Source organism: Vidua macroura, chromosome 6 (genome assembly GCF_024509145.1).
Source record: "Vidua macroura isolate BioBank_ID:100142 chromosome 6, ASM2450914v1, whole genome shotgun sequence".
Taxonomy (NCBI): Eukaryota; Metazoa; Chordata; class Aves; order Passeriformes; family Viduidae; genus Vidua; species Vidua macroura.
The window spans coordinates 45,045,460-45,071,665 of record NC_071576.1 but is presented as its reverse complement, the minus strand read 5'-3'; the positions used below and the strand labels follow the sequence as shown (position 1 = coordinate 45,071,665).

The following is a 26,206-nucleotide window of genomic DNA, read 5'->3' as shown; positions in this document are numbered from 1 at the left end:
ACTTAACTCAGTCACATCAGCCAGTTACTTACCATTGTTGTTTGGAAAAGGTAAGAAATAAAAAGAAAATCACTTTCATCGTATTTCCAAAATAGTTATTTTTAATTTATTAAAACAAACAAAACCCAACAAAGCTTCTGTTTCTCTCAAGTATTGATTTTGTGTTTTTCTAAGCTTTTATGGTAAAGAGTTCTTGTGCCTACATACAGTAATATTGTCATATCGACAGATTCCATAAGTTCAGATTTTTTTTGTTTTAAATACAGCAACAAAACCCCTTTGTCAGACTCTTTAGATTATGTAGTACACCATCCTCTGTATTGTAAGAGTATTGCACAGCAGTCTCAAGCTAGAAGGAGAGGATGTTGTGCAAAAATCTTCTCTTGTATCTCCAAGGTTCATCTGAATTCAGTAGCAATTATCCATTGGTTTTGTGCTGAAGGTGTGATTTATTGCATCCACAAAATGATAAAGATATTCTAGAATAGTTTGATTCATACAAGCAGCTGCATAGCTAGCAGATTTTCTTTTTTTACTGCAGGCAAGGGATTTGGAAATGACAATGTGCAGAAATCTAGTGATTAGCTGGTTTTGGCAGGATGAGGGGGCAACATAATGAGAAACACAGTGCGGGATCATGAAAATGTAATTCAGGCACTCTTTTAATTGGTTATAGCTCAATGGGGGACTGTGTTATTATTGAAGGCATCACTGAAGAGACAACTGCATGTGACTTGGTTTGAGTAATTTAATTTATGTGGGTTTTTTAGGTTAAAAAGAAGAAATTTAAGTTAGACAAGGACAATGGGCCTTCTTCTCCAGACAGGATGTTGGCTATACCACACATCACTTACGACCACGTGGCTGAGGACAGGAAAACTGATTTCAGTTTTGAACCATTTGAAAATTCTGGTAAGAAGCTCCACTATAAAATGCCAGTAACTGTGATGAGTTTTGTGATTAGTTTTGCATACAGGAACTTTTTAGTATCTGTAGTAGAGAAGGAAAGAACAAGCTCTTGCCACTCTAAAGTGAGATGTGGGTCCATCTGTATTAAATGTCACTGTACAAAATGGTACAGTATGAGGAGAAAGAAGACAGGACATTGATAATCACCTTATGACTAATAGCTTATTTATATTTGCTTTTGCTGTACTGAACTTCCAAACTAACTCTGAATTTACAATGTGGCATTTTTACAAATGTACTTTTATTGGAAGTTTTTAATGTATTTCTCAAATTTTGGCAACAAGAGCCAGGTTTAACTTTTAAGGTGTGTTTTATTGATTATAGATACCTTAAGTATTTATGTTTTTTCTCCTCAAAGGTTTGACTGACATGAATAAATTTAATGGGCTTTAAAATACGACAGCAACATGGGCTGGCACTGGGCATATTTTAGTTCAAGCAGAAAGTCTTACATTCTTGTACTTTTTTGGTGTGCTTCTGTTATGTTCTGCATCATCCATGCTTTTCCACTCTTTCTTGGTCTCTGCTAAGGGATGGTTGCAAGTTGTATCTGATGGTAGAAATGACACAGCTGCTAAAAGGTACTGAGCTAAGCGAGTGCCTCAAAATTTGAGTACAGACACCTTTCTTCAAAACAATCAAATTACAGAACCATCCTTAGAGTTGTAAAGTCCCACCTTTTACCACTAAATTTCTGAGCTGATTAGGGACAATATGATTTGATGGCAGCCTACTACTGCCATTTCAAAAGTCAGCTCTATAGCTTTCAGTAAAAGGATTTTCTCTAATTTCTTCTGACACTTACCTTTTTTTCTTTTTTATCTGTGTTCTCCTCTATAAACTGTTACAAGTACACAGGACAAACAGGAATGTTAAAATTGCTTGGTAAGTTGAGGAAAATAATTCTATTTATGGCATGCCAACTTATGACAGTGTAATGTTTGCAGTGCTTTTCATGTGTGTCTAGTGCCATATAATTTCTAAGAAATCTTTTGCAGCCAAGGAGATCTAGACAGACAGAAAATATGCATTGTCACACTCGTAATCACAACTGCACCCAGTTTCATTACAAAGAGAAAAGTAAGCACTCATTTGTATAAGTAGATGACCTCTAATGTTTTTTTTTATACTTGAGAAAAATTGCTCATGTATATATAACCAATAGAAAAAGATAATTTTCTAATAAATAAAATATAATTCACCCAGTAGTTATCTAAGCATATGATGCAAATTAATTTCCAAATAACTGAACTAGGATGGGAGAAAACTTTCAGATTTGATCCCCCAGTGTTTTGCATTCTGAAGTACATGCATCTGTTCCTGTAAAAATATGCTGTAGATATTTGTGAACAGATGGGGACCCATAAATTAAATAATTTATTTTACTGTCTGGGTTCTGTGGTCATTTAAGCAGCCATGTAGTCTTGTGATGTTTCTAATGTGCTTGCTTAGGCACTTTCTTAACAATTGGGTGCTCCCCAAAGACAGTAGGATTAGAGCTAGGTCTGTGCAAAAGACCTCTGTGATTTAGTGAGAGTGCTATGAGCCACCTGTAAGTTTTCTGCTCTGAATCCACTGCAGACAGCAGAGGCTTCCTTCCAGTGATCGAGTGCAAGGATGCTCAGGCTCGGATTAAATTGACTGAAATGGCAAAATTCAGTTTCACCCCTGAACGCACATGGGACACAGGTGCAATTAAGGTGTTAAAACAGCAAAACCAAACTGAATCTCCTTGACTCCCCCAATCAATCCTTGATTTTCCCAGTTTTCACCATTCCATGAGGTGCCTCTCTGTTGGGGATAGGCATGGTGGAACAAGATCAGGAGGGCAGTGAGAGCCACCAAACAAATCACCTGTTTTATCTGAACATGAAATTCCTTCATCTTGGGGAAATATCAGAAGAGCTTTACCAGCCATCATAGGTTCAGTTTCTATATCCCAGCCAGACAACCAGAGCTCAGTGGACCTGAGAGGCTGTCTAACACTATTCTCACAGCAGCTCAAAGAAAGATGAGAGAGTGTTATTTTACTTACTGTGAGAAAGATTACCTACACAGAAAACTGGAGCTGCCAAGTCAAAAGTTTAGAAGGAAGAAACTAGAAAGTACAAGGATAAAGGATACTCATTCAGCTTTAATTTGGTCTTCAGAAAGGCTCTAGTAACATATCCATATGCTGCTTTCTCACATTCAATAAATTTTTGGGCTGCCCACTTATACTTCAGTCTTCACCCTCCTGGATCTCTCATCTGACTTCCCTGCTAGTATCTTTGTGCAACCAGAGATTTCCAACTTTTTCTCCCTCCTTTTGTTCTCCTGGCGTCATCAGTTCAGCAAAAACCAAAGGATCCATGGCCCATCCTGTCTACTGCAAAAATTAACCCTGTGGTCAGGCTGGAACCAGTTCATGTGTGTAGCACTGAGAGAACACTTGCGAAATGAGGGGTTTTTTTTATGATAGTTGTTTTTTTTTTTTTTTTTTACTCCAATGCATTTTTTATTTTACAAGTTCTTCTCATTGCATAAAAGGCGCTGTTCCTGAGAAGTATCAGCCTGTTCAAGTATGTGAATTCACAGGCAGTTCTTAATGAAATAGTTATTAATAGCATAATGCTATTCAAGAGAACTAAACATAATGTAAAGATTGTGTTTTGCCGAGACTCTTTCTCATCACTGGCTCCTCTTCCTTCCCCAAGAAATTCAGCTTGAGGCAGGCATTTAGTTTACATGGTTGAAGTGGGCAGCTTCAAAAACTTTTCATGGGATGTGTTTGGAAGCTTCAAATGTAGATGTCCAAACTGCTCCATCCACCTGGCGACACTGAAATCTGACCAGGAGAGAGCTGCTCTGGGAACAGTGTGAACCAGAGTGAGAGGGGTCTGACCCATGGGAGCTTGGACACTTAGGAAAGGGAAAGACTTGAGAAACCCTGAAGTCTGGAGGAAAGGGGCAAACAGAGACTGACCTGTAGGGAGGAATATCTTGCAGTGGTTGACACTACCATGAAAAATGGGCTTGGAAAAGCCATGACACCTCTACAGTGGCTACTGAGCATTCTGCCAACATGTAATGCACTCTTGTACAGTTTCATACACTGTTTGTTACAGTATTGTAAATTTTGTGTCAGGTAAAACATACTTAATTTTAGGTATGTCTATATCTCCTCAGCTGTCTGTCTGGAGCTTCTGTTTTTTTTTTTTCTTTTCTCCTCTCCTGTCTCTGTTTCATGTGCATCTCCACTCTGACTCAGATTGTCAGCGCTCCTGGTCATCCTTTTCCACAGACCAGCAGTCTTCCAGTGCTCCTTCCTCTCCAGGTAATGCTCACAATATTTCATTGTTCCGTAATGTTTCATCACCTTTGTTAATTACTAAGTCTTTGCAATGCTCTATCTGGAGCTGTCTGCTGTGGCACAAAGAATTATAGAGCAGATGTCTAAAAAGAAGTGTTTCAGTAGAATTTTGAGTCTGGAGGTTGTTCAGGTTGTAAATTGCAAATGTTTAAATTCACCCGTTATTATCCATTGAAAACCAGTGTCTAAAGCTTAGCCTTTTTTTTTTTTTCTTTAGCCTTCATATTTAGAAATTGTGTCTTTTTTTTAGCACTGCTTTCTAAGAAAGACTTGTCCAAAGACTAATGGCAATGAATTTATTTTTAGAAGTAAAAAAATGAGCTCACTGGTGTTATGCTTGAGCTCTGTTTCGAGGCACTTTGAGACAGAAAAACTCTGATCAAGGCCATGCTCTTTTGTTAGTTATGATCATCTCAGAAAGTTTTAGAACAAAGGGAAGGAGATACCATGTATGCCTCATACTAATCAGCTCCTGCTCGCTATGTGCTCACACAAGAATTCCTTCAAATAGGCTGAGGCCCAGTCTTGACTTCTGTGTGGAATTTGAAATGCAGGGAATTTTCAGAACTTTGGGCCTGTAAGTGAAAGCTTAGAATTAAACACAGGATTTGATTTGAGACATTGGAAAAGGCTTCCAAACTTAGGTACTAGAAGTGAGAATGTGAATTAATAGTTTAAAGCAGAAATAAGAAGAAGGTTTAGAGTTTTGGAGTTTAGAATATAGAAAAAATAAAAATAGTTACAAAAGTAAACAAGGAGTTTAGAATGCAGTGCTGTAGGTTTATGTATCATAACATGATTAACTAAAAAAACTTACACTGTAGCATAAGTCCATAAGATAAAATATTTAAGGATTAGGTCAAAAACATAAGTACCCTTATTTGCAGTCAATAAATCCTTAAAAAGTCTTATAACTAGGAATCTTGTAAGCTTCTGAACCATACAGTAAAGATGTGAGCTAAACTCACCCTTCCTACCTATGTAGAAAATTAGAAAAATAAACCACATCATGTAAAAACTCAGAAATCCCATCTTTAACTCATTCAAAATTCCTTCAAAAATCCCCATAGTTCTGGTTCTTTTTTCATTGTGCCAGTCCTTCTTTCCCTTCCCACGAAACTGAAAAGCAACAGCCATGAATGGCTGTTCCTGCAGATCCCCTTGTGTGTGGAGTGTGCTGTGTCTCTCATGAGCACGGTCTTGTGAATGCTCAGCAAACCCTTTACATGGTTTTAGGTTCAGCAGTTTTTATCACTTGCCATCAGGAAAACAAAAACATTTGTGAGTCCTCATTTGCTAGAAACTGGGAAAGTTTCATTTATGTCTTGTAGAAATGAAAACAGTGAAAATTAATTTAGTGAAAGCCCAAAGAAGTCTGTTTGACAGACATTTCACTGCACTTCTCTATCTGGAATTATTTTGCTGGTTTCACAGCCATGTTTTTGAATGATAGCTGCAGCAAAGTGATTAAATAGTATGATACTATAATATTAGTATGATAATACAAGCAAAAATAGAAATTAATTCTTCCTAAAACTTGCTACAAAATCTTAATTTTTAAGTGCTATAAATGGCTCTTGCTTGTAATAAATGTATATCCTAGCAGTTTTCATATTTATTTATTTTAAACTGTGATTTCAGAGGTCATCCTTTCCTATTACAGTTTCTGGAATACAGAGACTTTACTTTTGTAGTTTGGACAGCCATGTGCTTAAAGATGAAATAATAATTTCTCTTTTTTTTTTTTTTTTAATTCAGATCCATTTCTGCCATATGAAAATACCCAATTACCTGAGTAAAATGATTGTATTAAAAGAAAATAATTGTTTCCTGATATTCCCACTTCTATTCTCAGGAAATATCAGCTGCATTTAAGTTGTCTATTTCTGTTGTATTCCTTTAGGTCTTGTGTGGCTTTTTGGCAGGGCATTATTTGCTGCTATATTAGAAAATATTTTGTTTAATACAGTAGAGTTTTCATAAATTACTAAATTATAATTGTTTTATTGAATATTCCAGCCAGTTGGACTGACAAAGGTTTCTGTGGACTTGTCATAATTACTTATGCTTTATATGGAATATTACCATGTTTTATTTTCTGTAAATTCATCTACAGTCATGTAAACCACACCAGTAGTTTTATTTATATGCAAATGCTGTGGCTTCTCTAACAAATGTTAGGACCATGTTGTAAAAAGCGCTTGGTGTTCTTAGTGTTAGTATCTGACAGAATTTCAGAGCCTGAGTATAAAAATGAAAACTGTAACACACTCCCTGATTTCTTGGATCTGTGAAAGTGATGATCTGCAAGTAACTCTGCCAGTAAAACTTTCAGTATATGAAGTTTTGTGAATGAGCCTTCCCAGTAAGAACCTCATCTGGAGATCTTGCCACCTGTCCTGATTCTGGGCCCAAAGTTGAGTTGCCTCGTGCCTTAGTATGAGAGGGGACCAGCGAATTGTCTCTTAATAATGCACAAAGCCCTCCATCACATAGATACAGAACATTCTAGTGTATCAGGAGTATGAAAACAAATTTAAAAAAAGGAATAAAATATTAGTTTTAATCTTCACCAGAAGTTCAAATACTTTGGACAGCGGAAGAGTTAAAATTTTGCTTTTTGTGAACTCTGCGGTAAGTTTAATTTTGATAGCAACTTTTGTTTTCTATATTCTTTTAAAATGTACAATATTTCAGAGGTCCAGGTGAGCGGCAGACAATGCTGTTGCTTGAACTGTTATCTGCATGTTTTTTCCACAGTAAAAAAGAGCCCGGCGTTTCTAGATGTGGGCACAGGACCCTTCATCAGGACCAGCAGCTTTGCTGATGAGCTTGACCTGGAGGGTGAGACACTGCTGACCCCAATAACTCACATCTCACAGTAAGTCCAGCCTGTTGAACTGTGCATTGGTTGATTTAGACAAGAGAAGGCACTTGGGGTGGAAGGAGCTGATAGGGCTCAAATATCTCAGATGTTTGCATCAAACCCTTTTTACCTTGATGTTGGTGTATCCTATTCTGGGTGCCAGTAAATCTTCATGCTGACCTAAAGAAAGGTTCACTTGGCTGTGACACAAGGCTTTAGTTTTCAGCTAATGTCTCTGGGCAGCTGGTGGCTGATAGCCTCAAGATTTTTACATGGAGGTAATGTGTGAGAGTACCTTCCTGGTGAAGGTTATCTTACTCTCTCCACCATTTTCCAGTGGAATAGCTGTACAGTGCAAATTTTAAATACTACTTATATGAAATACAAATCTCTCAGTTTCAGCAGCACTTTCTCTAATGGTCAAATTATGTTCTACATTGGAAGAAAAACTCTGATCATTATTATTGCTTTGTTGTATATATAAAAAAAAGATCTGAAATAGGCCTGTAGGGCTGTGTGTGTGGTGGTGGGGGGTTTGGTATTTTCCCTTCTGGAAGAGGATTTTCCACTTGTCTTTTATGCTAAAATGGTATTTCAGGTTCTCAGATTATTCTAAAAAAATAAAATGAGAGTTCCAGCAGATTTTTCTTTAAATGCCTTTAAAGCTAAATCTTCTGATGTTGTGTAATTAAAAATCCTGAAAAATGTTAATTGTTTGCTATAGTGGATGTGTGGCAGTATATCCTCTAGCAGAGGAATGAAACAATGTTTTCCACTCTAGAAATCTGAGGATTTCTGCAGTGAAACTACAGATGAAAATTCTTAGCATACTTGTATTTCTGAGGTACAAAACATGCAGAAATGCCTGTTGCCAGCTTCCAGGCCTTCTTGCTATACACTATAATTAGCAGAGTACTAAATGGTACAAAAATACTTTTTAGAGCCATTTTGGAAGGGCATTTATTAAAGAAAAAGAAAATGTTTGGGTGGAATCTTCCCTGTCCCCATTTTCATTTGATTCACCCAAGTGTACATCTGTTTGTAGGCAGGGCATTTAGGAGACTTGTATTCTGGAAGATTTCTTAGTAGTACAAGGAGAAGGAGGAAGTAATAAATTTCCTCAAGCCTTAGACAAGAACAATGGAGCAACAAAACCAGATCTAGATGTTTACTCTGTGTTGTTTTTTTAAAAGTTTATTTCGCCTCAACATTACAGACTTTTTTTTTTTTTTTTAATAAACTTGTGTGCTAGGAGTTTCCATTATCCTTTCTGAGTCTGGGAATTTTTTAGCTATTTCTTATTGATACATTTCACAAGGCACTCTATCATCTTTAAGTCGAATTTGTGTAGTAGCTGAAATTGTTTTTTCTATTAACTACTTGTGGGAGACCTTAGAATATAGGTAGTGTATTTCAGATGAAGAACCTCACCAAATGAACACTCTTGATTTTCAGTAACTTATATAGTTCTCTTTTACTCCCTTAATTTTTGGTTGTGACCTTTGTTGAAATTTCCCTGGATTGCTCTAAGGCATGAATGATGGGACAGTACAAATGTGTCCCCCCCCACATCTGAATTGAGTCCCTTCTAGGGTGGAAGATAATAGGATTCATTGGTTCTTTTAAGACTTTTGGTTTAGGTTCAAAACTGAATTAATTGGATGAAATGTAAAACTGGATAAAGATATTAATTTAAATGTGTCTCTTTGAAAAATGGGTGCCCAAATGTAAATCCTGAGAACTACTTTTCTTTTTGCTTGGAAATGCATTTACTTTGTATGCAGTTAATTAAAAGGCCTTAGTGTCAGATCAGCACCAGATATGAGGGTTAGTCAAAAAGTTAGTGAAAATCCTGTGTTTTTTAATGCAAACCCAAGTACTCAACAAAATTATAGCACCAGCTATAGTATAGACAAGTCAAATTAAGTGTGACTATATCTAGTTGCAGGTCTTAAAAGCAGTACATACTCTATCAGAGAAACAGAAACACAAAGACATTTTCAGAATTGGAAGCATAATGTAAAACACTTGACCTGAGGATGCATGGATTTGGGATTCATGGAACTATTTCCTGGCCAATTACATATTTATTGCAAAATGTGTATTACCTTATCCATTAATCACAGAAAGGTGACTCCAGAATAAACATTAATTTTTGAAAGTCATGAATACATTAGTAAATTTTACATAGTTTGAGATGGGCAATAGAAAGCTTTTAATCAACAGTATGAAAAATATTTCCATTTGACAGGTAGCACAGAAGAGTGGGGCATCTGCTGTGGTACTGAAAAGCAAACACTTGGCATCCTTGTGGTTTAAAAACTAATGAGGCTGAGATTTTTTTCCTTCACTAGTCCTGGAAAGTAAATGCCAACTTTCAACCTTTGTGATAAAAGGCTTAAGGCTTCCCTTTAAATTTAATTTCAGAGCCCTGCTTTTTTATGCACAAATTGTTCTCTTTTGGTAAATGCATATTCTCATTGAGTTTAATAGGACTGGTTCTATGCCCAGTAATAGAAATGCAGATGTTTTTGGCAGGACATAAGTCTAACTCTATTTTAAACCTGTTTTGAAATAAATGTTGTATTTAATGTAGCCCTACTTCTGTGGAACTGTTAATGGGAAATCTTTCATTAAGAAAGATTACTCTATCAGTTAACTGCTATCAGTACCCATTTGAAGAAGCAAAAATAATATTAAAGGACATTGAGGCCTGATGTTCAAACAGGACAACCTGTAAAGTGATCTGTAACAGTTTAAAAAATGCAGTACACAGTGTGTTGTTTGTGATAGAACTTGGCCCTTCACTTTAATGCTTGCTGTGGTCTGTTGTGTTGTAAAAGTGAAATAGAAAATGGACTGCAGCAATACCCTCCAGACTTCTCACTGGTTTATTTCTCCCAGTGTGTTCCCAGATTGTCTCCTGCTTTGTTTCACTGTGTTGGCTCTTTTATTTTATTTGCATTTTAAAGCAGTGGAAAATCAATGCTACTTGTAGCTGAGCCTCAGTTACCAAGAGGCTCTTGCTCTGTGTTTATATAATTGCCCAATTTCAGCATTAGTGTGGATCCAGCTGACTTAATGTATTTCTGGGTATAAGCATTAGTTAACTTGGCATGTTTGTGATCCTGTTATTGTCTGTATCAAAATAACAATAATTCTAGATGCTTTAATGACTCTTCCCCAGATGTTTTATGTACCTCATAACTAGGGTGATGAAAATCATTCATCAAAGGGTAATTAAAAGTTAAGCATTGGGCTTGTCTATTTACATGTAGAATATTTTTTTTCCTGCAGAGGTATACTGATGTTATCTTAGCTTTTATATAGTGGGCTTGCACTCAATGGAAAGCTTTACATTAAAAACAAAAAGCACTTAATTTTTGTTATGAAGTATATTTCCATCCTGAAAGCATTCTGTGTCATGACATTTTAAAAATAAACCCTTCCTTGTTAAACAGCATAATAGATGTAATCATTAAGCAAACAGATTTAGGACTTATTAATAATTTCCAGATCAAGAGGACATGATAACAAATGGAAGCTTCTGAATGATTGAAATGGATGCTTTTGATTGCTTTGAAATATTTGAGATAAAGTGTGCCAGTAAACACTGAGTGCAGTGTCCATGGTGCTGCAGTTACCACTTGCCTCTGTCGGAAATAATGTTTTCTTTCTCCTTTCTTTTATATTTTTATGAAGTGCTCTATGTTTTAATTACCAGTGTATAGGTTGTTGGCAAGAGATACAACCACATTGCCTAGAACAAACAGTGCTGTATTTGTCTTATAACTGTCTCTTTTCTTTTGGATTATCAGTGAGTGGAATCCCTATTTGCTTTGATTTGCTAGGTCATATTGTAAAAGATTCCTGCTTTTATCTTCTCATTCTATACCAAAATGACCTTCCAAAGTCTGAGCAAATATTTCAGTTTCACTCTCAAATAGGCCAGATGGAACAGTTGACTTCCGCTACCACAAGAATTCTCTTTGAAATGCTGTTAGCAACATTTAAACCATTACTTCCATGGAGTCCATTTTATCATTAATGATAGGGTATGTAAGAAGAAGAGCAGTGATAGCAGCTATGTAAGAACATCCTTGAGTTAGGACCAGAGCTTAATGTTCAGTCATCACTGGTTACTGTCACATGCCATTTTTCCAGTCATTTACTTAACTTGCAACAAGAAAGGCTTCAGTGCTTGATGGATGCTGGGCAGCATCCTTTTTCATTCAGCATGTTTCAGTGTGTCATCAATCTCCCTTAGGAATTCTGCTTATAATCTGCTGATTTAATAGTAAAAGGGGAGGACTGTTTCCTTCAGTTATTCCCTTTGGTATGGAATGGCATTATTATATCATGTATTTCTTGTTATAAATTTACAATAAACTTGGCCATAGAAATTGACCCTAGAACTCTGGATATATCAGGAATCTGATTGTTTCATCTATTTGGCTGCTGGGAGTCACTTGAGGATATGAAGTGTCCCTAAATCTGGTTTAACAAGAAGTTGGGAAAGTTCCTTTTTCAGCCAAAGACTCCAGAGTCATTGTAAATCAAGCCACACTAATGATTTCAGCGTCATCATCCCATTCTGATTTCTTGTTGCTGTTTGTATGGGAGAGAAAAAAGTTGTGCCAGTCCAGTCCTAAAAATGGCTAACCCCTTACATGAGCAGTGATCAGTGCAGTATAGTCATCAGAGAGGACTCCAAGAATCTCCGATTTGAGAAATTACTAGTTTGCTGTTAGCCCCAGATGTAGGGAGCTTCAGAGCTTGTCTGCAGGTCAAGACGTGGGTGGCTCTAGCACAGCAGGACATCAGCAAACTTCTCTCTTAAATGTTGAAAGGCAGATGGATATTTTAGTATTTCATCATGGTTTATAAGAACTTTATTTCTGGCTTATGAATATTGATACTAGCTAGAGGCACTGCCAGAATAGCTATGGCACACTCACTGTAGCAACGAGCTAATAGTCTGGATGTGGTGCATTTCTGTGTGCAGCTGCCCAGATTAAAAACCCCTATAAACTCTTCCCTGCACCTGGAAAGTACCATAGCTACTGTTGTGCTGAGACAAATGTGACATTAGCAGGGGCTTTTGCATCTGAATAAATATATTCAGTCATCCTAGCTGGGAAATGCAGCATTCTTTAGCTGGGAAAATCTAAAGTATTTTCACTGTCTTGCAGACAAAATACCTTACCTGGCAGCCCTTTGAGCTGGGGCCTGTTCTGTGTTTGGATGATATGGAATAAGGTGATTCCAGCACACAAACTCTTCCTGTGTTCTGCATCTGATGTCCATGGCAGACTTGGCTAAATTTGACTGACTGTGTCTTCTGTAGTGCAGGCAGTTATTTACAGTATTTATTTTTATATGTGGATTAACCTGAGATGTGCTGAAGAATTGGGCAGTTCTTCGTGGTGTCTTATTTCACCCTCAACACTGCAGCAACTGAGCAGCTTCTGACAGTGCAATGAGTGGTGTGGTGAACATCTGTCCCTGTGGTTACTTACCTCTTTTATCTTCAGGGAGATTTTCTTGTGTACTGTGGTGGGTGGTTGCTTTTTTTCATAGATTAAACAGAGTGTGCAGTTTATGTCTATAGCCCTGAAGACCAGAAGGGATAATCAGATTCCCTTTGATCCTATAAAAGGGTACCACTCCATCAAGCTGCAGCATTACTGTGCTGTGTTTTTAATATGAGCATAATCACAGCAAAAGACTTGTATCAAAGAATTAACAAGACAAAAAAAATCAGGAAGGAACCTAGAGTTTGCAATTTCATGTCTTCTCTTTTTACTATGTTAACTTGCTATTTTTTATTGGAGAGGGGAGTGCTATCATATACTCGTGCTGCTATTTGCTAGAAATCAGTACTGTATAAATATCTTCTGTGTTAGAGGTTGCAAACATGTATGAAATAAGACTCTCATGGTCCTTTCTCCCTTACTGCAAATTGTCACTGATGCATTCAGGTGCAGTGCAAAATTACTGTTTGGCTATTTTATGTTACTGACATGGTATAAAAGCAATGTGTTGACTTTTTCTAGTGTACAGACTGTCTAGGCAGAGGCTAAGATAGCTTAGCTATTTCTTTTGCATTGCAGATGAACATTGCATTCCTTGGTCTCCAAGTGCTGGTTTACGTCTTGAGTGATGTTGGGTAATTAAACCAGACTCCAACTGCTTAGTGATTCAGAAGTACAGGGCTCCTATGCTGCAAAAACAACAAGCAACTCCCCACTTATTAACTTTTATAATTGCTTACTTTGGGCATCATGCAGAATGACAAGTGCAAAACCTTTCTTATTCTTTTAATTTTTATTGAATGGGAGAGACAATAAAAATATCCCACTTTTATCTAATATTAAAAAAGGTTGAATTTTTTATCATTGTCTTGAGTTAATTCCAGAATTAAAATTCAAGACAGGAATAAAGTTTTTCTGTTATGAGGATGGAGAATGGCTTTAATTTTTGTTTAGATACATTGGATATACAAAAGAAGTTAGAAACTTGATTAATTTATAATGTGTGCCCTTTCATTGGGAGCTATTTTATCCAATAAAAATGATATGTTTAATTATGTTTAGCATTTTGTTAACAATGCAAAAATTAATAGATTTTTACGAATGCAGTAACAAAGTTAGGAAGTTGTGAAATTTAGTACTTGTAAGTAGCTTTTAGATTGGAATACTCCAAAATCTATGGGGAACATTATGCCCACAGATGCTGCATAGACTGTGCTAAATCTGTATAGCAAACATACTGGATTCAATGCCAGAACTTTCCAGCAGGAAAACCTTGTATCAGTATGAGGTTGTAGGAATGCCTGTCAAGATCAGTATGTGGCAGCCAAGAGACATTGTTGACCACTGATATTTATTCCATGTGCAGACACAAACTAGCAAATGCATTTTTAGGAAAAAAAAAAAATTACTCTGATATTGGTCAAAATGATAGTGTTTGTTTAAAAAAAAAAAAAATTCTTTAGTGAAACAATGACTGTGGATGTGTGTAGTCACAGTGTCTGTGCTTGGGGCAGATCTGGAAATCAACACTGCCTAGCAAGGAAATAGTTCATCTGATGTATTTTTGAACTAATAATCTAGTTCCAGGCTCAGCTATCAAATCCAGGCATGGAACATTATGGTATTTAAAACCAATAGCACATGTGACCTCTGTGCTTTAATACTTGGATCACTAATTTTAATAAGGTCTTGTTAGAACATCTTTTGTCATAAAGTACACTTGGCTGGAAAAATGGACATCAACAGCTGGTTTAAATATTGCTAAATAGTGCACCAGAACAGCAATGCTAAAGGAAAATACCTTTCTGTAAAGTGTTAATGCACAGGGAAACAATTACAAGAGGTGTAAATGGGTTAGTTTACCTGGCATAATACTGTAATTGTCCAGGAAATTGCATGATGTACATTCTGTGGGTAAAAGTGACCTGAAAATTGCTTGAATATATTACCAATAAATTTTTCTTATTAACTTCATTCACAGTATTTTACCAAGAAATGGTTGCAGGTTTTTTCATAAGCAAATGCTGCTCCCAGTATGACCAGTACCCAATTCAGACTAAATGTAGCATTTTCCTCTTGCTGTACTTCTCTGAAAATTCAATTACCACATTGACACATTAAACACTTTCTTCTGCAGCTGCTCTTTCTGATCACTATTAATGATTTTTTTTCCGAAGTTAAAAACACAGCCAAGTGTGATTAACATCCTACTGGTGTAGCAAAGCTTACTGAAGTGGAAGGTTTTGGTTTAAACATTTGCTAAATCCATAGCAGAGCTCTGAAATGGGGAGTTCTCTGCATCATCCTGGATGCTGGATCTCTGAAGTGCACTATGCATGGCCTTGTCACTTGCTCTGGATAGAAAGCTCATAGGAGATCATGGAACTCTTGACTGAAATTGGTTTTTGTATGACTGCAAGGACTGAATATAGCTGTGATTTCACTCAGGGTCTCAAGGACTTTGTCATCCCCATGTGTATGTTTTGTTTTACTTCCAGCAGGAAGTTCAGCTGGGAAAAGCTAAAATATTTTCACTGTCTTGCAGACAAAATACCTTAAATATCTTATACTAGTTGTCAGCTTGTTAGCAAACTAAAGCTAAGCACTGACGTATTGCTTGTGGTTGTGTTTTGGTCTGTGTTTTACTCAGGTTCCTGTATCCCTCTCAGTTCTATGGTTTCTGAGTGCTTTTTGGGATAAAAATAAATACAGAAGTGTGTTAATGTGAACTTGGCTGGGTTACTCCTTTATGTCTGTCTTTCCCAAGGAAAACTGATGTGTTTGTGTTCATTTTTCCCTTTTTTCTTCCTATGCAAAATGCAGAGTATAATGTCAAAAGGGAAATGGATCAAAAAGTGGTAACTGGTGGGTAGTGGTGTGTCCTTATGCCCTTTTGATCAGGGCCTGCCCAACAGCCAAGCCCCATCTCCTGTGCAGCCAAGTGTCACTGGTACAGAAATGTGACTCCTTCTGAAAAGGGGACTTGAGTGGTGGCTCCCAGGGACTTGATCTTTCAGGAATTTTGGGGCCCTAAAAATTACAGCCTTGAAAACAGAGGCAGAGATTGTTCAGCATGACACAATGTCCTGCAGAGAGCTGGTGAAGCGAGCAGAGCACAGCAGGAATGTAACATTCATTTCATGAATCTTGGTTAATGAGAGACTGTGAGCATGCATTTTGTAGGTGCAGTGGTTTTTTAGGGATGGCACTTGCAAGGAGAGGCCAATTCTATAATCCAGCCTGTGTATGATTGGAAAACACCAGATGATGCCAGAAACGTTTTGTGGTCATTACAGAACAAGTATGAAGGGCAGTGAACAGAAAGCTGGACCTTGCATTACTTGAAATTACTTATTTGTCTGTGTCTGACATTAAGTACACTTTGTTGAACTCTTTAACATGTAGGCAGTGAAATGTACTTGAACTATCATCTTGACTTGATTTTTTTCCCTGTAGTGCAGCTTTTAATTGAAAAAGCAGTTGAGCCCTTTTATCTATTTTTTTTTCCTAATCAGTACCTATTTAGGCACTGTCTGTAACTTGAGAACAGCTCATAGATACCCAAGTCATACCAGCGCTGCTGAAATTTTGACACAAGTATGTATATAATTTAATTAATTTTTTTAATAAAAGGAAACAAGAAAACTGTGAACCAACTTTATTTTTTAAAGGATATCACTTTATTATAGAAATGTCTAATATTTAAAAAATAGCTCATCATTTTTATTTGATGATAGAACCCCAAAATATCACAACATTCCTCACTACAGTGTAAAAGAAAAAACATTTATTTTCTCTTTCCACCCTATACTCTTTGCTATTTTTAAAACTGGGTAACATTAAATGGTTCTTGTTATTACCCATCCCATAAAATAAATGGGTAATGCAGTAGGACCAGGAAGTCAGATACCTAATTAAACAGATGTTTCAGAACTTTATCTGTGTTCTAACTGTGATAAATACACTAAGAAGTTGACATGCCAGTCATTATTCTTGATTTTTAAATTCTTACAACTTAAAAATTTTTAGGTTTTGCGAGAAATATCTTTATTTGGAAGGAAAGGTAAAGATTTGCACCATGCTTTGTCCTAGAGGATTTGCAGTGTGGTTGGTGTATATGGAGCCTACGCCAAGGACCGGAAGGTAGTAGACCAGAAATAGCTGTGTTTGAGTCCTAAATTGGTTGCTGGCATAATAAATAATGGGGGGATGCAACCATAGTATTTATTCTTCAGTGAACTTAGAAAGTGTTCTCAGTCCATCTGCTTTTTATTTTAGAAACCTAACCCAATTCTGCCTATGTAAAGATTTCAGATGCTAATTTTGAATTTTGTGGGGGGCCTTGGGGTGGTTAGTTTTTTGGTTTGGATTTTTTTTTTTACTTTAGACCACCCACACTGGGGCACCTGCCAGGTTTTCTGGATACGTCCTTTACTCTGCAGGACACTGAGGTTTTCTCTAAGTGTGTGTGGTGGGTCTCATCCAGTCATCATTACTACATCTTAATGTAGGTTTCAGGTTTGCTAAATTACATTAAATCACTTCCATATTGGAACATGTGAATAATTTTAAATTACTACAAACAGCAGGATCAGATTATTAGAGCTCTTAATTGTTTCTGTCTTTTTGTCTGAAAGCTTGAAAGCTTTCAGACTTTTCCTGTGAGTTATGAACTGAAAAATAGTGTATACTCTAAACCTTGCAGTATTTCCACAAATTGCACATCTGAGACTTGGTACAGCTAGGAACTCTTTTTCTGAGGGAAGCATAGTTTAAAGGTATGAACTTCTCACAAAAACAATTCAATATAGGTCATACCTAATGGAGCTGTAGTCAGTATAGTTTGCAGATCAACTGAAAGAAGAATATTTTATTAAAAATATTTTAATAGCAGGAGTCTCTTGTTTGTTAATAAAATTTTTTATGCAAACAAGGTGTCCCTGTGTCAGAAAGATCTAGATAACAAAACAAAACAAAACAAAAAAACAAAAAAAAAAAAACAAAAAAAAAAAAAAAAAAAAAAAAAAAAGAGAGAGAGGAAGGGAGGGAAGGATAAAAACAAGCCAAGAGCCTGAAGTCTGAGAATATTGACATCTGAATTGCAAGTTTTGAGTCCAGTTCCTACCTGATTAGGCCAGGCATTTGTGTAGACTGCAGAACATATCAAACATGCAGTAGAGAAAGGAGATTGATAGATCTACAGAGTTACACTTTGATGGAGAAAACATTCAAAGTGCACGTGGCAGTAGTGACAGGTCTGGTACAGAGACTGAAAAAAGAGGAGGAGAGAGTTTGGGTAGTAGGAAAACAAAATGAGTCAGAAAGCTGTACCTTAGTTCCTGTGTTACCCTTGTCCCATCTGTGCTCCCTTTGGTCAACTCACTGAAAGGCTGGAATGAATTGGGATGGGGAGGGTTGGAGAGGAAGGGGACAAGTCTTGGGGATGCTGTGGAGAGCAGATGGGTTGTAGGAGAATGAGAGAGGAGGAAAGAGAGTAATTGAAGGATGTAAGCTTCAGTGAACAGGAATATCTGTATCAGCAGCGACAAAAGGAGGAAATGAGCTGAGGACATGGGAGGAAAGTCAGCTGATCTTGGTGATACCACTGGTGTGTTTATGTTTGGAATGTGATGCCTTTAATTCTGTTGGCAAATTGGTGTGTTTCAGACTCAAATCATTACAGTTGTCTTGATAGCTTCTTTTTTTCTGGTATTAAATTTGTGATGCTGCATTCTAGACACCTTGGTTCTCCTCTAGGAACTATGTGGCTGTATGTTCAGAAGTAGTAACTCCCAGCAAAATAACTTTGCTATTTCTTAGCTCCTAGGTTTCCATCCAAATAATTTGAAAAGTGAGTGTTTGTCCTGTATATGTCTATGAGCCCACTTGGACCGTTGAGGTCCTTTGGGAATTTTCCCTTGGTAGTACAGTTTGTTGCACATGTTGAACCCAGGCTTCTGTGCTCAGAGCTGCCAGTGGGTCACACTGGGTCTGACCCAGAGAGCTTAGCTCACAGTTCTGCTATTTGACTTCGTTGAATTCATTTCATAACTGAACTACAGGGCCACCAAGGTGGTTACAGGGATGGAGTGCCTCTCCTATCAGGAAAGACTGAGAGAATTTGGATTATTCATCTGGGAAAAGAAAAGGCTTCAGGGTGACCTTATTGCAGTCTTCCAGTACCTAATGGGAGCCTACAGGAAAGATGGAGAGAGACTTTTTACAAGGATATATAGTGACAGGACGCAGGGGAATGGCTGCAAACTGGAAGAGGACAGGTTTAGATCAGATATTAGGGAAGAAAGTCTTTACTGTGAGGGTGGTGAGACACTGGCACAGGTTGCCCATGGAAGTTGTGGATGCCCCATCCCTGGGAGTGTTCAAGGTCAGGTTGGATGGAGCTCTGAGCAACCTAGTTCAATGAAAGGTGTCCCTGCCCATGGCAAGGGGTTTGGAACTAGATGACCTTTAAAATCCCCTCAACCCAGTTCATTCTGTGAACAAAGAAACTGCATAAAGAAAACAGCCTTTGAGATTGTTTGCTTTAATTATTCTTTTCCTTATGTTAATAAATGTGACAGTGATTTAAGATCATATAATTTTGGTGTTGTGCAGTGCTGTTTTCCAAATTGTTTTCTATCATCCCTAGCTTACATTTTGTCTTTTCATAGTTTCAATAAATGTATAGCTCTAGTTTCATACTTAAGAAACTAGCTTAATTACTTGCTTTAGTGTTTTTTTTTTCATATTAAGACATGAGAAATCACACTTCTAATGGAAGGGGATATAGTTCGGCACAAGGGGGCAGTCATGTTATACATGAAACTTTCCCTACTTTGGAGTTACTCAACTATGGGTTAATAGGCAATTGGGTGATTAAATTAGCATTGCAGGGTGGCATGAGTAAGTCTTACATTTCAACAGGTTTCACTGATGCTCCGAGTAGAGTGTTTGCTAGAATTTTAGGAAAGATTTATTTGTAATCCTTATTTTGAAGGGTAAAAAAAAAATTGGAGTTTGTATGATAAATTGTTTCTTAAAGGTTAAAAATACATGTATATGTATGTGTATGATAATGTAAGTGTTAGATGAGATGACTGCAGTGCTTTCCACACTTGTCACCCACAGACTCAAGTATTAATATCACCTCGGGATTGTGAAATAAGAGGAAATCTAAACATAATATATATTTTAAAAACTCTGGATACAAAGGATTTTAGTTGGAAAGCGTACTTGGTTTTAAAGTTATTGATCTCTGAGAAGGATTGAGCAGGAGATCTCTCCAAATTTGTTTTGGACATGAGATAAGACAGTTCAGGAAGCCTTATTTCCATCTTTCTGAGGCTTTCTCTTTGCATTCCTAAAGACCAGTTGTGTGATGTTAAATACAATTACTGACGATTCAGTACAATTACTGCCATCAGGGCTTGTTGGGAAGCATTAAAACTTCAAGTTGGCCAGAAAAGTGATAGTATTTTCCCTCAGTCATTCTGCTTTGAATGATCCAACTACTCCCAATATGAATTTGAAACTGTTTGATTTGCCTTGCAGGTGAATTGCATGAGCACAGGGTTCCAGAACTATAGTTTTAAAGTAAGGTGATTTTATTCTTAACCTGTCACAACACATCATGGATAAAAGTCTTGAAGCATAGCTCTTGAGCACAGCTTTGCACACAAGTTTCAAACATAGGTCCATAGTGAGAATAGGTCTCAGAAGAGAATGCAGGGTGGAAAAGAAATTAACAACTTAACGTGTTATCTAACTCTAAGTTTGGAACCTGTTTCCTGTTAAGAGAGAACACATATTTAAAAGCTGATAGACCTGTAGTATTCTGCTGCTGAACAAGGTTACCTATAGCATTCTGTCACTTTAGCATGTCAGAATCTCCCTGGTTTATGGAAACTATTAAAAGAAAAAGGAATTACCCTTGAAAGATGATAAATGTTATAATGGTGCTGGAACCACTGAGTCCTCAACTGGATATAAACAGGGTGTAAGTGACTCAGAGGGGTGATAATCCTGAAGTTTATGTTGCCATCTCCTAGCATGTCTCACTTGAGGTCATTATTGCAGAAAGTGACTTTTTCCTTGAAAAATTATGATACTTGGGTAGTTGCATTTTTTTTTTGTTTCCTTATCATGGCTGACAATATTTTGCTATGTATTTTATTGTTGGCTGAATAATAGTTTCATCAGATATGGCATACTTTGCTGTCATGAAAGAATAAAAACAGTCAGATGATTTGTCCTTCATGAGTTCCCTTATTTTAACCTCCTCTGCCAGGTGGATCAACAAGAAAAAATTGGGCAGATATGCATACACTGCTGCACAGATTTATTTGATCCTGTGGTCTCCATGTCACTCATCCCCAGAGGACTTTGGAACTTCTTGTCTGGCCTTACCTTAATTTCATAGGAGTTAAGTCTAAAAGATACTCCATTTCATTAACTAAGCAGTTGTGTTGGATAGGAGGAAAAGCTCACAGGTGGTTCCTCCACTGAAGTGAAAGTCTTACAACCCACAAAGGGAGTTAAACAACCAGGTTTTGTAAAGTCTCCTGTGCATAAAGCTATTTCTTTTATTAGAGAGAGGATAAGATGTTACTGAAGTTGAGAGCTGGAAAATGCCTGTAATTTAATGAAGTGAAGCCCTGCGAAAGTAAAGACACTGGTATAGTTCACATGAGCAATGAAATTCTGAGGGAGGTGGCTGTGACAGGCTGTTTTCTCAGCCTTGTTTGCACTTTTTGTAGTAAGCCAGTTGAATCAGAAGACAACCCCTGTCCTCCTGATAACTCTTCTGTTCTTCTTGACAGATAGGTTCAGATTGATTTCACATGACAGTTTGATGGATGTTTCAGTTCAGGGAGTGAATATTTCACTCTCACTCACGGCCAGTCTAGTGAAATTCCACTAACCTTGAACTAGGCATTTCCTCTTCCAGCATCTATCTGTCTTCTTCCAATGTGAAATTTTGTATATTCTACTCCAGGTTATAGAGGGGAAAAGTAGATACAACAGCCCTATTTGGGATGGATGGGGAGAAAGGTACTACGGCAGTTCTTTGACAATGTAACGCTTAGAGTATCAGTCAAAGTAATTAATTTTTTGACAGCAGTCAGTATGTTTTACTTATCTCCATTAAGGGACAAAACAAGTGAGGTATACATGAGGCCTGAACAAATTTTTTTCTTGAAATTACATCTTACAACAATTTTGTAGGAATCCATCATTGACTCTTCTCCAATACTTGTTCCTCTAAGCTGTTGCATTTGAACTCTGATGCATTCAGGAAAGGGAAAGTGCTGCTGCCTTATGGGCAGGGAAGTAAGCTGCAGAGTGTGCTAATTAGTCTTGGTTTATTAAAGGTGGTAGTTGATATGTTCTTAGGAGCCTTCCTATATGGTTGTTAAAATACATTTTCCATCAAATGGAAATACATTTTCGATCCAAGGTTTTTTCATCATATTGTCATGAGACTTGGCAAATCCATGAATAAATTGGTGGCTGGATTCCTTTGTCCCTTTTTTCACCAGAAAGTCAAAGTATATAATTTAATAATCTGTCTTGTTTTTTAAAAAATAATTTACATCTACCTTTTTCTCTTGTAATAGGATATTTCTCTTTGCTAGGATAAAAGTTGTCAAAGTCTGAAGGATGAAATTCAAAGTGGTAGCATGTATATTTTCCGAAGTTCAGTTTTAACTTTGGGCAGAGGCTCGTTTATAATCCCCATTGGACAATGCGTTTATTCTCTTCGACAGTTGAATAAGAGGAAAAGACATCTTGAAAAATGTGTTCTTGTCCTCTTTTTCTGTGTGCTTTTCTCTACATCTGTGCTTAGCAGAATCCCTCAGGGTATCCTGGATTGTATTTACCAGGAAGAAAGAATACCTGATTAGACCTGATTATGGTGTCATCAATTAACTTATATGACTCAGAAGTGAAGCTTGCCAGTTATTTTAAAGCTCTGGATAATGAAACTCAGGAAGTTTGTTCCTACGGCAAATTTCTTCAGCCTTTGTTTAAAATAGTATAAAATAGCTTCCTTTAATTGGGGAAATATACTGTTGGCAAAAGGCAAGGGCAAACTATAACTCTTTCAGCATTAGAAAACATGAGTCCATCATATCTGACAAGTTAGAACTGGTTTCCCTGCACATCCAGTAATAGACAAATGGCATAAGTGTAATAATTAAAGCTTAATCCATGTAGTCATAAACTATTATAAGTAATTGTGACTATTGCAGCCTATGAGTTTTGCTTTTCTTATCTTTCAGAGTGGGTTTTTTTTTCCCCTCCTTAAAGGAGGGGAAATGCCTCAGTGCTTTTGAAGGGCTGGTAGGACAGCTTGACAGTTATGTAAGCAGCTGTCTGCAGAAATTCATTAAATGTCTGATTGTGCATAGCCATGTCTGACCCTTGGTGTGCTCATGCTGAGCTTCCCCCCCCGCCAGCCACCTTCTCATCTCTGCCTCATATTGTGGATATTCATTTACAGGGATGCAGACTTCACTAGTCCTCCTCACAGCAAAGTATGCCATGATCCCTTTAACTCTGTGGGCAGGGGTTCACATTTTCCTGTGGAATTCAAAAAGAATTTGATGTCTAAATGGTGTGGCTTCACAGAAGAATGAATATGGATGGCCCCATACACATATTTGTTTCTTGCTGCTTTTCTGTTTGAGGCTCTTCCATTTTCTTAGGTGATGTTCTAAGAGATCTAGAAAGTGGGGGCTTTTTAATGTCCAACTTTACCTGATTCTGTGTTTGAAAGTACTGGTGTTTACCTGGCAATTCTAACATAAAGGAAAGTTGCTGATTTTCAGTATTGCAAGTGGTGTTCAACAACTCATATATTTGGAACTGGTGACTTCACATTTTGTGCTTATTCTATTCTATGTTATATCCCTTTCTCCATTTCCTGTATTCAGATTTTTCATGTTTCAACATCGTTGTTCCATTTAGTTTTCTCCTCTAAATGAAATTTCATCAAGGCTTCTAAAACAGATCTCATAGCTCATGTGTTCCTTAACTCTACCTATGTGATGATGCCATTTATCGCCAAAAGGGTCTTAAGAACAATGTGAGGTTCATTCTGGATTCTGCTAAGATTTTTGACAGTTTGTTTTCATGGTTTGTTTTGTGTTTCTTAAACAAAAAAAAATCCCCAAGTTTAGTTCATGCAAGACTGGAGCCACTAGACTTAACAGGCTTTGACAGTAACCTAAAGATATGCTACAACTGAAAGTTTTTGGCAAACATTTTCTGAGACAAGGTATGGTGGAGCCAAAAGGGTTTTTCTAAGGTTTCAGAAAGCTGCCTGGCTGTGCTTTCTGCTTCTTCTGCCCTTGTAGCTGTATTGATAATTCTGTTTATTGCTTCAACTGAATGTTGTCTGATGCATTTTATTGTGCAGTAATTCTGGTCTTGACCATTCCGTGCTTCCCACAAAACAGCAGACACTCAGTTGAATAGGCAATTAAGCCAAAGGAAGAATGCACCACTTTTGGGAGTAGCCGTCTTCTGAACATGTAGCCCCCAATTTAGGTAATTGGTTAAACATGCACTTTGACTGCTTTCTGAGTGTTAATAGCTTCAGTGGAGGTAGCGTTTTGTTTAACATACAGCATGTGCCTGCATGTGTTGCTGAATCAGATCCAGCTGAATCCCTGTAAATGATCAGGGATTAGAACTGAGATTCTCCAATTCTCTTGTTTGGACTAAGTCTGCCAACTGTGAGCCAGGTTGAGTAATCATAGCATTGCCAACCTCAAAAAGGTCATAAATTGTGAGTTAGGCCCTGCTGAATCACAACACTTAAGGAAGTATCAGCATCTCTTTTTAACCATTTGTTTTCCTAGCCCTTTTGCTACACATAGTTTTAAGTCCTTCTGTAAAGCTAGAAGTAGACTTAAAATTTTGAAAGTGTTCCCATAAATTCTTGAAGCTTCAATCCTTAAAGTTTTTTCTTGAATCCTTCCTCTTGATCTATATGTAATCTTTCTCTCTCACACACAGCCCATGTCTTTGTTTACTTCAATCACTCAGAGAGAGGACACCAGATCAGTTGATGGCTTTGGAGAGGGAGGAGAGTTCTGGTATCCTGGAGTGTTCTCATCTATGCAGGAAACCTTTATTATTTTGCCAGTTAAAACAACTTTTACTATAATTTTGTGTCTGCTTTGGCTGGTACATATCTAGAATTTTAAATCTATAATGTTTGTGAGCTAATCTTGTAAGAAATATGTCAAGAATCAATAGCGGTTGTTTATTGCCTAGGAAATTCAGGAAAAAGGCTTCCATTTCTGCAGTGTTATAGTAGGAAGTATGCAGCAGAAGTCAAGGGAAAAACCATCAGCTTGGCCCTTTGACCTGGGGTAAACTGGAGAACATCTGAGCCCAGGATCAATAAGAACCCTCAGCCTGGTCTGTGTCCAGTGAGGATGCTTTACCCTGACATTGTGGAAGGCTGTGAGTGTGTATGGATAAATGGTGTGTGTATGTTAATTTACAAACTCATTAATTCAAGTGAGCACTTCCTTTTTCTACACCATTTATTCCTCTCTGCTTTTAAGCTGATTTGTGCTCCTTAATTGCTCTTGTACTTTTGGCAGCTGAGGTGCCTTTTGTGCAGGGCAACCTGATTCTGTTTTCTATCTAATCTATGACTTGGTTTGCATTTTGTTGATATTATGAAGAAGTTTTCTGCTGTGACCTATGATGACTTCCTTCTCCCAGCATTTTACATCTTTGAAATTTTCTGCCAATATCTATTTTATTTAATCTGGCAAAAGTGTGTCTGATAGGTTTGTCCTTCCTTTCTACTTGGCTGCAATAGGAGATATATATTTTGCACTGCTGTCATAAATTGTGGTTCATTTATTGATAACTTCTACTTAAAACCTCTGTGCCTTGCATGCATGCTCACAAACACACTCACTTATTTCTCACTGGAAAGTATAAAATGGATTTCTGAAAGACAGACCAGAAGTGTTTGTGGACTCAGCCCAGAGATAGGCAGCAGGCAGCTCGTTTCCCACCCAAACCCCGAGGTTTGTTCTACATTCCATTGCTGTGCCGTGTGTTTGTCGTCCGAGCGCAGACACATGTTCAGTCTAGCAGCTCCTCTTTCAGCCAATGTTTGAGCAGCGGTTAAAAGAAGATGCACTCATGTGGAAAATCCTGGCAGCAGGCACCCTGGATTGTGTTACAGCAGCTGTCCTCAATGGGAAGGCATTGATGTTTACAGTGTGTGTTTTTCCATGGAATTTTGTTTACACAGGCTATTCTTCTCTGTGATGTGTTTTTCAGGGCTTTATATACAGTGGTAATATTTATATATTAAAGGGGAATGCAGATGTAAGGCAGACGTGAGCTTGAAAACATTCACAATTAAAATGTCTAATATGTAGTAACTTACGTTAATCAGCATCTTTGAAACAGACAGAAAAAAGGGGAGCAGTAAAAAGCCTTTACTGA

At 37.3% G+C, this 26,206-nt stretch overlaps 1 protein-coding gene across 2 annotated transcripts in view; it reads left to right on the top strand.

The window, feature by feature from the left end:
* KCNQ1 (potassium voltage-gated channel subfamily Q member 1) overlaps nt 1-26,206 on the top strand; it is a 335,437-nt gene that overhangs the window by 94,945 nt on the left and 214,286 nt on the right. The window contains exons 10-12 of one of the 2 annotated variants that reach the window (XM_053981137.1): nt 771-912; nt 4,220-4,285; nt 7,082-7,202. In XM_053981137.1, coding sequence (XP_053837112.1) covers nt 771-912; nt 4,220-4,285; nt 7,082-7,202 — 329 coding nt within the window. The remainder of the gene's footprint in view (nt 1-770; nt 913-4,219; nt 4,286-7,081; nt 7,203-26,206) is intronic. The other variant, XM_053981136.1, reaches the window with a different exon arrangement.